Genomic DNA, 15,526 nt, shown 5'->3' with positions numbered 1-15,526 from the left:
CCGTTCTCGGAGAGTTCCCTCAGTCCTGGACTCGCATAAATGATGCCATAGTGGTACCTGTCCTGCATTTCCTGCAACCGGCACAGCAACAACCAACACCAGAGCCGGAAGGTGAAGAGGAGCAAGCAGTTCCAGAGGCAGAAGAGCCTGTACCAGCAGCCCAGGAGAGTCAACCCTCTGCTGTCAGTGAGCCTGCCATGCCTGCGGTAAGCCAAAGGACCCGCAGACAGCTGCCTGCCCTACCTGTACACCCAACTGGTAGCTATACCCCTAACGCTAGTGGGGAAAGCCAAGTCAGTCCACCACCAGACAGTGGGTTAAGGAGGTCAACCAGGAGCACAAAGGGACAGATACCCGCTCGATGGAGAATATAGAGTGTACTAAAAGTGTAAATAACCCTGTTGCCAAATGTTAAAATGTTTGCCAAAGTTACCTGCATGTTTATTGATAGTGTGTTTCAGTCTCTTGCAGCAACCGTAAGGACTCAAAGGTTATGGACTTTTTATAACCGGGACTTTGCATGGACTGCATTCTGAGCCTAACCCAGGAATGAACTAAGACTGTGAAGGACTTGGGGTAGGACAGACCCCCACCTGGTTAAGGCTCCCCGTTGTTTTGGTGATATGGACACCCGGTCACAGGCCACACTGTGACCTAAAGAACTCAATTTGTGCGCCGTCTGTCTATTAATGTTTTATTGTTATGCATATTGTCTTTGTTTATTGTTTAGTCCCGGAGTACTAAATTTCACTAGGGGGGAATGTGTCACCCTACCTGGATGCCACAAGTGTAATAAAGCTGTGTCTGAGAGCAAGGGGGAGGTTCTCTGGTCAGGGGAACATTAGCATGCAATGCCTCCTGTCTCAGGCCAGTAGGGGGAGCTGGCTGCCCCTATAAAAGCTGGTACTGAGGGCAGGGTTAGAGAGAACTGGATTGCCTGTCTCAGCTCTGAGACGTGTCCCAGAGTGGAGCAGGGACAGAAAGTTGATTGCACCTAAGAGGAAGTGTGGCAGTAGGAGAGAGCCACAAGCCAGAGACAAGAGGCGAAGAGAGCCTGTCTTGGCAGAGAAAAGACTTAACTTTACCAGACTTTGGTGTCTGAGGCTGGAAGGATTCTACATCCCCCAGCAGAGAACCAGTCCGCAAGGGACTATACATTCCTTGGCCTAAGAAGTCTGGAGGCCCTGCCACAACCGAAGGGACCAGTGAAGCCGTACAAGGCTGGGAGCAGAAAGGAACCCACGTCGCAGGCCATACAGGCGAGAAAGCACGGAAAGCTCGGAAACGTGGGCTGTTACCCTATCAGGAGGAGATTGCCAGAAGGAGCGTAGAAAGCACGGTAGGCCTACACCCTCACCCCTCCCCGTTGCTCTCAGACATCCAGGTCCCCTCCTAGCTGGGACTGTTTGTGGGTCAATTTACCTGTTTTAGTAAAGACCCTGGACTGCAACCTGTTGTCTGTGTGCTCCTTGCTCCTCCAGCACTATCATCACTGGGACTCTCACTACCATCACTCCCACCATCCACTATACTGCCCTGGGGCCGCACTCTTCCCGTGGGGAGTCACACTACCATAGCTGCACACCTCATCAGCCCCAGCGGTCTGCATGCAGCGGCGGTTCCTAATAACCGCAAATCCACGGGTGGCGTAGTCGGACATAATCAACAACACATAACGGACTACCACTGGCCTGACCACCCTGAGCCACGGAACCGGGTTGCCACTACTACTCCCATCGTTTCCCTAATTGCCCGGATCCGAGTGCCCCACGGCCCAGGGGGCGAGTCACACGCACTGCATGAAATAATATATATGACATAAGTAGTGTTACAATGAATAAAAAATTTTATGTTATATTTTATATTGGTAGAAAAAGATGTAAAAGTCGCTGCATTTTTAACATGGCTGCAGCAAGTGCAAATGGAGTGACCACATTTATAAAAACCAGTTGTGTGTAGCCAGGTACTAGAATTAGAAGAATCTTGTTTGAGAAAAAGACTAGGGGATAAAAGATCACCCAAAGTGGGGGCCTTATGAGCTGTGAACCTCACTGCTGTTAGTAGTACTTCTCTCAATTTGGGATCTGTAGAAAGCATAGGAAGATATTTGTTAATAATATTTTTGATCATAGAAAATTGGGGGCTATACTGAGAGACAAAGGTGACCTGGTTGGATCCATTCACACCATCTGAAGGGTGATTGCTGAATTTGGGTCCAATCATATCACTCCTGTTTTGGAGCTAACTGTGTTGTATGCTCTTTGTAAAGTCCATTTGGGGTAATGTCTGGCTGATAGTCTATCTAGGACTAAAGGTTGTAGTCAAACAATTACCTGGTTACATTAAAGATACTAACCATCTTATAGCATCTCTTGATAATACTGAATGGGGGAATTCATCCCTTTGGTTTTCATGTGATGTTGTAGGTCCTTATCTGTGTATACCACACACATTAATGATCTCCATATTATCATACCATCTCCATACTTATAGCACTTATAGTGAAGATTTACAACGGTTTTTGGTGCTTTCAGTCGAATATTTACTCAGCCACAACTATTTTTCCTTTCATAAACAATATTTTCTACAGACATGCGGGGCTTCGATGGGGGCGGGTTTCTCTCCCTCTATAGCCAATATTTTTATGGCCTTTTGGGAAAAACAGTCCATTTTCTCTGACTCTGGTCCTTTCTCCTCCCATATCAGGTGGTATGGTCGCTATATAGATGACCTGCTCCTGATATGGGACGGGACAAGGTCAGAGGTGAATGAATTTTTCAAATTCATTTTGGATAATTCTATGAATCTTAAATCCACCCATAATATACAATCCAATTCGATTGATTTTTTAGATATTACTTTGACTCTGACTGATCACACTGTAACTATCACACCCTATAGAAAAAGTTAATCTAGAAATTCTACCTTATTGGCTTCCTCATGTCATAATAAAAAGACTATAATTAATATACCAGTAGGAGAATTAATACGAACAAAAAGGAATACTAGTAACCCACGACAATATGAGGTTGAAGCAAAAAAAGTCCTAGATAGACTATCAGCCAGACATTACCCCAAATGGACTTTAAAAAGAGCATACAACATAGTTAGCTCCAAAACAGGAGTGATATGATTGGACCTAAATTCAGCAATCACCCTTCAGATGGTGTGAATGGATCCAACCAGGTCACCTTTGTCTCTCAGTATAGCCCCCAATTTTCTATGATCAAAAATATTATTAACAAATATCTTCCTAAGCTTTCTACAGATCCCAAATTGAGAGAAGTACTACTAACAGCAGTTAGGTTCACAGCTCATAAGGCACCCACTTTGGGTGATCTTTTATCCCCTAGTCTTTTTCTCAAACAAGATCCTTCTATTTCTAGTACCTGGCTACACACAACTGGTTTTTATAAATGTGGTCACTCCATTTGCACTTGCTGCAGCCATGTTAAAAATGCAGCGACTTTTACATCTTTTTCTACCAACATAAAATATAACATAAAAAATGTTATTAATTGTAACACTACTTATGTCATATATATTATTTCATGCAGTGCGTGCTGTCTCCAATACGTGGGATGTACGTGTACTCCCCTGAAAAAGCGCATCAGACGGCATTTATCAGATGCACACAATAAACTAAGTATCAGGTGTTCTGCAGCATCAAGACATTTTTCGTTCTGCCATAATGGAGATACTTCAACATTTATAGTAACGGGCATAGAAAAAGTGTTGAAACCTCATAGAGGGGGTGATCATAGGAGAAAACTCCTTAATAGAGAAAGTTGGTGGATTTATACTTTAAATACACGTGTACCAGCGGGTTTATATATCAGACATGATTTGATGTATCATTATGAGTGATTATTTATAGATTATTATGTTTATGTTCCTTTTTTTTTTTTTCTCTTGGACTATTCACATTTATATGCATTGTTTCTATGCTATACGGTTTTAATATGGTATGTGTGTTTACATTTTTGATTAACCTAGCTCTGAACAGGTGCATAGCAGGACATGACATATAAATACCACTTCCTTGCTGTTTTTTTGCTATGCAATGATTAAGAACTTATAGTTCGAAACGCGTTTGCTGTTCCTCTCCAAGGTGGACCTTTAATATTTTTTGCATGACCCAATAAAATATGGATTTTAGAAGATTTGTTCAGCTGGATCTTCCTGGTTCCTTATGTTCGTCTGGTAGCACTCCTGGCTCCGTGCTGTTGATCTTCTAGGTGGGCGAGCTGATTTTTCCCTTTCTTTTTCTGCCACACTGAAGAATGGTATCATTTTTATTGTTGTGCTAGAACCTTTAAAGCCATACTACTAGTTTTATTAGTGCAGTCATCCTGATATGTTCCCTTTAATACAATGGAATTAAAGTCACTGTTTATATTGTGAGTTAGTTTGTAGCATTTATGCCTTAAAACATCGTTTTAGCCCAATGCTTTGGTTCGTAACCATTTCATTTCAAATTAGGGATGTTGTTTATGAGATGAAATGAGAATTGTTGTAAGACTGAAAACCACGGCATTAATTATACAACACTGATTAAATTATTTCCTGCTTGGTCGAGACTTTCGGTGTTCTCTATTCTCTATCTCTGGCAAGCAAAAGGATTGGGTGATTGAATTTCAACACCCAAATTCTTATGTTCCCCGACATAATTGTCTAGGGTTCCATTGGCTGAACCTGATAGGTATGTAATGTGTATGGCCAATCTAACACCTGGACAAAACCCTTTTTTTATAGGACATCTTATTGCACATTATCATTTTTATTTCACTATTGTCCCTGATGAAGCCAAGATGTTGGTGAAACATGTTGGAAATAGACATCTCTTACTTTTAAAGAGTGATGTAAAGTAATGCTATGAGTTAATCTGCAGGTTAATAGTGTTCTGACACTGTGTGGTGCCGTCACTTAGACCCCTGCTCCTAGGAGGAAATTAACTTTATTCCCCCAGTCACCATTTGGCGTTCAGTCATAGGGCACGGTTCAGTCAACGCTCTATGTATATAGAGCGGGGGTTATAACTGAGCCCCCAGCACTGACTGACAGCCAGGTCTAATGCTGATCATGCTTTCAGTCAGTGCCAGGAATGCGGTTGCAACTGCTGCTCTCTATACACAAAGCGGTGACGGAACCTGTGCCAACACCACCCCTATGACTGAAAGAAAACGCTGCCGGGGGGGAAGTTAATTTCCTCCCAGCAGTGGGGTCTAAATGCTAGCACCAGGCAGGTTAACCTGCATAATAACCCATATTTGAAAGTTAATACCGTTATTTTACATGACAGGTTCCCCTTTAAAATTAGGTGATGTCTACTTCCAACATGTTTCACCAACACTTTGGCTTCATCAGGTGAAACAGGACACTAGTGAAATAAAAATTATATTTTATGAGCTAGCAAGAGGTAATTGTGCCACAAGGCATCCATATAATAAAACTATTTGTTACCATTGTCAATATCGGGGTTATCAAAGTTAAAAAAAGGTCAGAAACAGCACAAGTCTTGTCTGCAGTACTAGATACAGCCTTTTCTAATCTTAGATTAATCCATTATGCTCAACAATACATGGGAAGGTGATAGTATATTCAGTAAGTTCCTCATTCTATGTCTTTCCTGATTTGCTGGGAACAAGATTGACGCAAGGAACATTGAGTTTATATAGGTAAATTCTGATGTTTGCTTTCCTATACCCAGTGGTTTACCTCTCTGCGCTATAAAACTATGAGCCATAAGTTAATACTTAACCTGTCACCGCTCAGCTCATTTATGCTTTATGTGTAAATCAGTCTCATCGCTTCACAGTATTAAAAGGGTTGTAAAAACTAAGAAAAGGAGGAAATTAGGGAAAAAAAGTCTGTTTTTGTTTCTTTCCAAACAAAAAAACATTCATATTCACAGATTGCACCATTCACTTGAATAGGGCTGAGCTGCAATACCAGCCATAGCCTATAGACAACTTTGTGGGGGTTTTTTTCTGGAAAAAAATGAATTGGTAAAGAAATTTTTTTAAAAAGAAAGATAATTACATTTTTAGAATTATTTTATTGTTTGCTTGACAAATCAAAAATGCATTTTTTTGAACCCCTGATGATGAATGGATTGTACGCAGAGGATTGTCACTCGCAAGACCATCCGAGAAATGATGGAGTAAGGTGAGTCCTCCAGAGGACGTTGTGAATCTACTCCATAGTCTGTTGAATATATGAAATTTGAATAGCATTGCAGCTCAAGAAAATAGGAATAATTGAGAAATCTTAGCGCATAACTTGGCCAATTCATGTGTACCTGGTAGCCACGGTAAGGCGTTTCTCAAAAATACCAGGACCCTATCAATGTGAACTCCTCTCTAAGTGACTATGTCTGCTTGTGTACACATGGATTGGCCAATTTATGCGCTAAGATTTCTCAATTATTTCTATTTTTCTACAGCAGTAATGCTATTCAAATTTCATATATTTCATGTTTGCATACTTAGCGTTACAGTCTGCTGCTTTATTTGTTATTTGTATATGGAGGTAGCTTCTCCTAGTAAGCACCTGTTCACACCTATTTCTTGTATTGGAAGTGTCGGCCAGTTTTTTCTGTTTCTATGTATAAGCTTTGACTGAGCACTCTGCCTCTATGCCACAGGCGATTTTAATTACAGCAGGATCTTATTATCCCACACACAAGCAGACATAGTGACCTCCACCTTCTGCTGCTAATTGACACACCCTTGCTAGATGTTTATATACCTTTAGTTTTTCCAGAGAGTCCCCAGTGATAGCTCTATTTTCTTCTGTCCATGCTTGAAGTACTAGCCGTCGGCTAGTGTCTTCTTGGATTTCCATTGGAGGATAGTTGGCGCGATCTTTCTGGTGTCTTCTCAAGCTAAGTGTCTAAGTGTATTCCCTTATCTGTTTACCTGTTTGTCTTTAGTTGCAGTGGGGGCTGACTAGTGCTCACCCCTTCCCCTCCCTACTTAGGGACTGTCCCTAGGGGCAGTCAGGGATTAGGTTTCCTGCTCAGCAATAGGAACGGAACCTATATAGGGACGATAGGGTAGTCAGGGTGTTATCAGATCTTCCTAGGAGTCTCCACTTGTCCTTTCCCTAGTGTTTGGGCTTCCTCCCCCTCTTCCCGTCATTGTGCACTTAGTCTTTCCCTCTTCTTGCGTGACTTGGACACTTCACATCCTGGGACCTCCCATAGGACACTTTCAATCGCAGAGCAATGAGGATTAAAATTTGTTTCTTCTTCATGCACCCTAAGTGCACTGCTCAAAAAAAATAGAGGGAACACTCATATAACACATCCTAGATCTGAAAGAATGAAATATTCTCATTGAATACTTTGTTCTGTACAAAGTTGAATGTGCTGACAACAAAATCACACAAAAATCATCAATGGAAATCAAGTTTATTAACCAATGGAGGCCTGGATTTGGAGTCACGCTCAAAATTAAAGTGGAAAAACACACTACAGGCTGATCCAACTTTGATGTAATGTCCTTAAAACAAGTCAAAATGAGTCTCAGTATTGTGTGTGGCCTCCACGTGCCTGTATGACCTCCCTACAATGCCTGGGCATGCTCCTGATGAGGTTTCGGATGGTCTCCTGCGGGATCTCCTCCCAGACCTGGACTAAAGCAGCCGCCAACTCCTGGACAGTCTGTGGTGCAACGTGACGTTGGTGGATGGAGCGAGACATGATGTCCCAGATGTGCTCAAGCAGATTCAGGTCTGGGGAACGGGCTGGGCAGTCCATAGCTTCAATGCCTTCATCTTGCAGGAACTGCTGACACACTCCAGCCACATGAGGTCTGGCATTGTCCTGCATTCGGAGGAACCCAGGGCCAACCGCACCAGCATATGGTCTCACAAGGGGTCTGAGGATGTCATCTTAGTACCTAATGGCAGTCAGGCTACCTCTAGCGAGCACATGGAGGGCTGTGCGGCCCTCCAAAGAAATGCCACCCCACAACATTACTGACCCACTGCCAAACCGGTCATGCTGAATGATGTTGCAGGCAGCAGATCGCTCTCCACGGCATCTCCAGACTCAGTCACGTCTGTCACATGTGCTCAGTGTGAACCTGCTTTCATCTGTGAAGAGCACAGGGTGCCAGTGGCGACTTTGCCAATCCTGGTGTTCTGTGGCAAATGCCAAGCGCCCTGCGCGGTGTTGGGCTGTGAGCGCAACCCCCATCTGTCCTCATACCACCCTCATGGAGTCGGTTTGCAACCGTTTGTGCAGACACATGCACATTTGTGGCCTTCTGGAGGTCATTTTGCAGGGCTCTGGCAGTGCTCCTCCTGTTCCTCCTTGCACAAAGGCGGAGGTAGCGGTCCTTCTGCTGGGTTGTTGCCCTCCTACGGCCCCCCTCCATGTTTGCTGGTGTACTGGCCTGTCTCCTTGTAGCGCCTCCAGCCTCTGGACACTACGCTGACAGACACAGCAAACCTTCTTGCCACAGCTCGCATTGATGTGCCATCCTGGATGAGTTGCACTACCTGAACAACTTCTGTGGGTTGTAGAGTCCATCTCATGCTACCACGAGTGTGAAAGCACAACCAACATTCGAAAGTGACCAAAACATCAGCAAGAAATCATTGGTACTGAGATGTGGTCCGTTGTCCCCACCTGCAGAACCACTCCTTTATTGAGGGTGTCTTGATAAATGCCAATAATTTCCATCTATTGTCTATTCCATTTGCACAACAGCATGTGAAATTGATTGTCAATCAGTGTTGCTTTCCTAAGTGGACAGTTTGATTTCACAGAAGTTTGATTTACTTGGAGTTATATTATGTTGTTTAAGTGTTCCCTTTATTTTTTTGAGCAGTGTGTATCTAAACTTTTTCACCCAATCTGTGAGAGAGGGTCGCAAGCCACTTCGAGAGTACCTCGAGTAGAGATATCCAACTTCCGTACATGCATATCCAGATCTGCTCTTCTGTTCACAGCTACTTACAAAAGTGGAGACTTGCTCTTTTTACCTGTTTTCTAGACCTAATGCACCAAGCTTGCAGACAGCCACGAGCCACACAACATGGACCCGAAAGCCACGTATTTTTCCGAACCACAGGTTGGGGACCTCTGCCACAGGTAATCAAGCAATTGAAGGCTTAAGTCCTCTTAAGTTGAATATTTAATACAATAAAAAATAAGCAATATAAAATAAAACTCATATTTTACCGCCAGTAAAATGTAACAAAAAATACATTAAAAAAATTAATTGAAAAATGACTGTGTGTGTAATTGCCAGAACTAATAAAATATAAAGAAAATTATCTCATACAGTAAATGCTAAAATGAATTTCCATTTTTCAGTCTCCACAATTGCTCCCAATAAAGACAATCAAAATTATTTTAAAAAACAGCTAAACATGTAAAAAAAACAAGCCCTCAACAAAAAAATTAAAAAAAAAAAAAGATCAGAACATGGTGACAAAATCTATATTCTTTTAACTTTCTAAAGTTCTAAAATATAAAAATAACCTTTTAGCTTTAGCATCACCGTACTCATACTGACCTGTAGAATCATGTTGCCAAAAATGAACACCCAAAAGCCAATGGCAAAATTGCGTTTTTTTACCATTTCACCCCACTTGGAAATTTTTTTTCCCATTTTTCACTATATAATGGTAAAATGAATGGTGTTAGTCAAAACTACAACTTGTCACCCAAAATATAAACCCTCATATGGAAAAATTTAAAAAAAAAGTTATGGCTCTTGGAGGAAGGGGACGAGAAAATGAAATTACAAAATGGAAAATTCGCTCAGTCATGAACTCGTACTTACCACAAAGAAGAATATAACCACAGTCCTGCCCTCTGCCTTCCAAGTCTTCCTATGAATTTGGTGCTAATACAACGTATATACGTGCTTTCAGATTTGAAGGACGGAAAACATATAATAAATTAATGTTATATGGTTACATAGTAAATAAAATGTTTCCATGAGGTTTAATGTATAGTTCTGCATTGAGTGTAATGTTCAGGCTGTATAACAAAGATATAAAAATGACAGGTAGTCAGTCGATAAGTACGTTCCTACAGTAATAACATCAAGTCAACTTCTTATCAAGTTATGATACTGCAAAAAAAAAAATGAGCACCTTCCTCTTTGCAGTCGCCATAAAGTGACAAATGACACATTCCTATGAGCGATCTGTAAAACCCTCTGTACTGCGGAAGTCAGGAGACTTCTTCACTGCTGGGACCAGAGCAGATGCAGTAACATATGCTGGAACGTACTGAGACCTGATGGGTTTACTGCTGTGGAGTGTTTTTTTGTGCTACATTGGTAAGATGAAATGTACTTTTACTATTAGGGACTAGATGGCACTGGGTGGTATCACTATACAGAAAACTTGGGGATGATGGGGTTATATTTGGGACCATTTTTTTATTTGGCTTAAGGCGAGAGCTACACTTTGATGGTGGAAGGAGGCATCCATGCAATGCTCTCCGCAGATGTAATGGACATTTAATTTTCCAATTTTAGAACCAGAAACCCAATAAAAGGGTTTCCGTTCAGCACAGACCTAGTGCCCCTTTACAGAGAGAGGGGAGTAGAGATTCACTCTCACTTTTGGAGGACTCAAGTTGACCATTGACAATGGAGGTCCCCAAAAGAGCTACATTCAGTTCTGACAGGTGTTGTTATGGCCAAGTGGAAAAACTAGTTTTGACCCTAGTACCAAGATCTAGTAATGTTACAATGTTTCTGCCACCAATAATGTTTCAATAGTTTCTATCTAGTTGCCAAGATCATGGCAACTAAATGGACGAGGTCCAAAAGCCACATTTCACTAGGGAACAAACTGCTATATCAATTAGTTGCCCATTAATTTTGTCACATCACTGTATCCAAAATGATGGCAAAAAGGCGTTGTCCAGATAGGAAATCTTCTTTATACACAGAAAGTATGTTGTACAGTGTCCACCATAATAAACTACGATTTCCATATTAGACTATTTTTCTTTTGGCTTAACGTGAGAGCTACAGTTTGGTAGCAGAAGGTGGCATCCATACATTGATATCTTTAGATGTGATAGACGTTTCATTTTCCTATTTTAGAGCCAGAAACCCAACAAAAGTGTTGTCTACTCAGCACAGACCAAGTTCTCATGCACCTCTTATAGAGTCTTCTCTTAATTAGTCAGAGGAGAGAGTAACTCTTGCTTTAGGAGGCTCAAGTTGATCATGGGCAATAGAGGTCCCCAAAAGAGCCACAATCAATTTTGAAAGTTGGTTTATGGTCAAGTTAGAAGACCAAGATCTAGTAATGTAATAGTGTTCTTCAGTTCCCTATTGATTTTGTTGCATCATGTTAGGTGCCAACATTGATCAGAAGAGCGAATTGTCCAGATAGGAGGTCTTAGAGTGAAACCAATGTGTTTGGGCAACACAATTCTTTATTGTAGTGGTCCAATTTTTTTTATATGTCACTGTAGCCAAAATGTGTTAATGCCGACACTGATCAGAAAAATAAGTTGTCCAGATAGGAAATCTTGATTATACTCATCGTTTCTGTTGTCCATAGGCACTGTGGCCACCATCAGTCAATTCAACGCCTCTATTGGAGGAACAGCATTCATTTTTCCCAATTTACCTGCCAGTCCAGACCATCGGATAGACTGGAACTTAGATACTGCAGGGGCAACTATTGCAACTCTTCTTCCGTCCAGTAGACCTACTTACGGTGGGAGATGTAATGGAGGCAAATGTACACTTTTTATAAATGGAACTCTCCAGATGGACCAGCTCACCAGCACTGACAACAGATCTTACTCAGTGTCATTTCAGGCTGCAGGGGTGCAAATTAAAGTACAAGTCCAGCTCAACATATATAGTAAGTGCTTGTGATTGTCAAATGACTAAAGTAGAAGAGCAGATAAAACTATCTGATCCCCAACATAAATCCTGATCTTCTCATCCATGTTAAGTTGATATAGATGGGCATCAGCTGGTGAGACTATGCTCCCAACAATATTGAGAATGGTTCTATATGTTATGACTTGTGCTAAGTACTGATGTTTGGTTAGGGTCTGAGTCTATAGAACCCCATCAATCTCTCAAACCAAGAGGCAGAAGATCTCAGTACTTGTTTGAGCATGCACAGAATAGTCTCAATGGAAAGTCAGTACACCACTCTGTGTGCACTAGAGCATAACCTGACCGCTTTTGCTTTTTGGTTTAAGCAATTGGTGCAGATCTCAGGACCCAGAACCACATATATGAACAGTACTGAAAATGAGCTACAACATATTGTATCATTTTTTTTAAACACATTTAGTTACCCCTTAAAGAAGCCAGGTTTGTAAATATTTTCAAAAACATGTGTCTACTCTATATCAGTTTAGGGAGTATTCCCAGCCTGCAGTCAAAAATAAAAGAACCTAAAGGGAATCTGTCACCCCCTGCGACTTTTCAGACCTCTAATATATAGGTGATAGAAATGTAAATCTATACATACTGTACCTATATGTCCCATATTAGAGGTCTGCTTGCTATGATATATATTTTTATAAAATCCGTTTTCTGATGCTTGACAACTGGGGGACACCAAGAAATCCCCATCTATCAGCTTAATTTAAAAAGATATATCAAAGCAAGCAGACCTCTACTATGGGCCATACAGGTATTTTTAGACTTACATTTCTATCACCTGTATGCCCATATTAGAGGTCTGAAAAGTCCCAGGGGGTTGACAGATTCCCTTTAAGGAAGAAAACTTATTAATGGGAGTCTCAAAAGTTTTGTCCCCTAGTGTCAGCCAGAGATAAATGAGGTGTACTCTTGTTGTTACCTTATTGTGAAGCGTTCTGGGCTGTCTGCACTGATCGCTCCCCAATCCCTTCCTTTTACTCCCTTTGGCGATGGTCCAGTGGTCTCATGCATGGATTCTACAAGCATATCCAATGAATAAGCCAAAAATATATTTTCTGAGCCAACCCCTTTAAACATTTAACCCACCTTTAAAGAGTAACAATCATTTTAAAATTTCTTTCATATATTAATAGTACACGTGAAAATAAGAAAATATCTCAGAAATGGGAAAAAATCTGTCTTCACTGATTACAGATTTTACCCATGAATTGAGAAAAAAAAGTCAGTCCAGGAAAACAAAGAAGCAGATTTCTCTGATAAGAAATATTACAAAGTTGCTACATTTCAGGTGTACTATTAATGTATTAAATAAAAATTAAAATGAGGGTTACACTTTAATTATAACACTTCTGTGTAGAACTTATTTTCCATATTTTACGTAGCTCCCCTCCTATTGGAGCCAGTTTGTCTCAATTTATAAATATGGCTTAGGATATGTGAAGCAGAAATTTCCTGAGCGTTTCTGCATCTCCTTGGCAGGAAAAACTCTGCGGAAAAACCATGCGGTTTTGCCGCGATTTTGATGTTGTTTTTGAAGCGTTTTTGTACATCAATGAATGCATTTTGGAGCTAAATAAAGTTATTTGGTGGGACATTGCTTAAACCCTTGGATTACCATCGGAACTGGGGTGAGTATATTGGTTAATTTAAATGATTAAAGAATGTGTCTATTGTATTTCAAATAAAGTGTTTACTCTGTGTCTGTGTGTTTATTTAACTCTTTACTTTAATTATTTTTGGTGATGAAAGGGTCTGATTGACATCTTGTCATCACCAAACAAAAGAGCTAGGTGTCAGCTGATCCCATTCGCCCAATCTCATTAGCATTTCCATTCATGTAATTTCTGAGGCAGCTGTGAGCTACTATTTTTAGCATAGGAAGGTGCCATTAGGCAAACATGGTCCCTGGCTATTATTAACAGCTGACAGCTGTTTCGTTAGCCGCTATGTCCCCCTCGATCAGCACTCAGCAGCGCTTTGGATGCAGCGTATTTTTACGGCGTCCAAAACACGGTGTTCTAATGCTGCACTTTCGTTGTCGGTACATGTGAATCCACCGCATATAATGACACTTCAATCGGTCAAAATTTGCAGCGTAGACTAGCATGTCCGCTACAGAAATTGACATGCTGCGGGTGAGTTTGGGTACGTGGCCACGATCTGGAGCCGCTGCAGGTTTGATGCTGCGTGTTTATACAACGTCAAACCCGCAGCGTCCAGATGTTACAGCATAGTGGATGGGATTTCTAGAAATGCCATGTCCACTATGCGTGCATCAGGGGCTGCGGATCACCCGTGGACACTGACATGCGGCGCGTCTTTCAGGACCGCAGCATGTCAAATTCTCTTGCGGAGTTGTAGCACCCCGAGGGCTCGGCTGCTACAGGGGTATTGCACCTCAATCCAGAGGTGTGGTATTCCACTCCCGGGTAAGGATGGAGTGTGGACTAGGGCTCAGTAAGCTGCATGCACCACACACACCCCATTTCCGAGGGACAGCTCAACGGTGCTCCCACTAGACAGAAGTGCAGGCACGACAGCATCTGTCCCTGGCTGGAGTGGGGCGGGGGGTGGAACACCCAGTGCTGTAGGGGCAGATAGGGGTGGGTTTCTGGGCATAGGTAGGAGCCCATTGGTTGCTAGTCACCTGGGCTCACACATAGAGGGAGGTATATAAGGTGGGCACCATCTTAGGACACGAGCCAGTTCAGAGAGGAGTTCAGCCAGAGAGGGCTGACAGGGAGCTGTGGCTCAGTCTGGGCCCAGCTCCAGAGGCAGGCCTGGAGTGGAGGCCAGAAACAGCAGAAAGAGAGAGGAGAAGGAGCGGAAAGGAAAGTAAGAAAGGAACTGGAACAGAGGAGAAAGGAAGCAAGGAACACAGAGAAAGGCCCAGAGACGCGAGTAAAGAAGGAACCCCATATGCCCAGGAGATACAGGGTGAAGGGTTGGCAGAGCAGGGTACCGGAACCCAAATTGGTGGAGGCAACAGATTCCTCAGCCAAAGACCGGAGGTTGTTACCACATCTTGGTGCGACCCCTCACTACATCCACCAGGAAAGCATACCGCATAGGGTCAGGGAAACCGGAGATATGTTTCGCCAAGAGAAGGCCCGAGGGAGCTGGACAAAGGTGGGTCACTGGTGGGGACGGCCAGAGAAAGGAAAGGAAGGGAGCCCTGTGCCACGCTCTGGAATTGCCTGGGAGTTGGTCGAGCCCCTTGCCTGGTGAACGCAGCACGGCTCAGGAGGTCCCTCATGTGCACAAGTGACCAGAATAACAACTGTGAGTAAAGCATTGGAAACTGCAATTACAAATCTCTGTGTTTCATCGCCGCACCAGCATCATCAGTACTGGGACGCTCACACCATCACTCCCAACATTCACTCTAGCTGCCCTGAGGCAATACTTCTCCCGTGGGGAGTCATTCCATTCCTGGCTGCGCATATAACATCAGCCTCAGCGGTCTGCAGCGCAGCGGCGGTCCCCACTGACCGCAATCCACGGGTGGCGTAGTCGGACAATTACAATACCAATAGACTGCCACTGGTTTGACCAGCCTGGGCACGGACCAGGTCGCTGCCACACGGAGACTACAACCCCCAGCATCTTACAGAAGGCCCGGCTCCGGGTAT

The 15,526-nt window shown here is 42.7% G+C and overlaps 1 protein-coding gene across 2 annotated transcripts in view; it reads left to right on the top strand.

The window, feature by feature from the left end:
* Nucleotides 1-10,190: 10,190 nt before the first annotated feature.
* The window catches only part of LOC141172073 (cell adhesion molecule CEACAM1-like), a 100,445-nt gene continuing 95,109 nt past the window's right edge, over nucleotides 10,191-15,526 (top strand). For both annotated transcript variants that reach the window (XM_073655900.1, XM_073655899.1), the window contains exons 1-2: nucleotides 10,191-10,304; nucleotides 11,548-11,856. In XM_073655900.1, coding sequence (XP_073512001.1) covers nucleotides 10,265-10,304; nucleotides 11,548-11,856 — 349 coding nt within the window. In that variant the 5' untranslated portion in view covers nucleotides 10,191-10,264. The remainder of the gene's footprint in view (nucleotides 10,305-11,547; nucleotides 11,857-15,526) is intronic.

This window comes from Phyllobates terribilis, unplaced genomic scaffold (assembly GCF_046119375.1).
Source record: "Phyllobates terribilis strain yellow unplaced genomic scaffold, ASM4611937v1 Scaffold_12__6_contigs__length_324123572, whole genome shotgun sequence".
In the NCBI taxonomy this organism is placed as follows: Eukaryota; Metazoa; Chordata; class Amphibia; order Anura; family Dendrobatidae; genus Phyllobates; species Phyllobates terribilis.
Note: the sequence above shows the minus strand (reverse complement) of the source record. Positions and strands in the feature narration are given on the sequence as shown.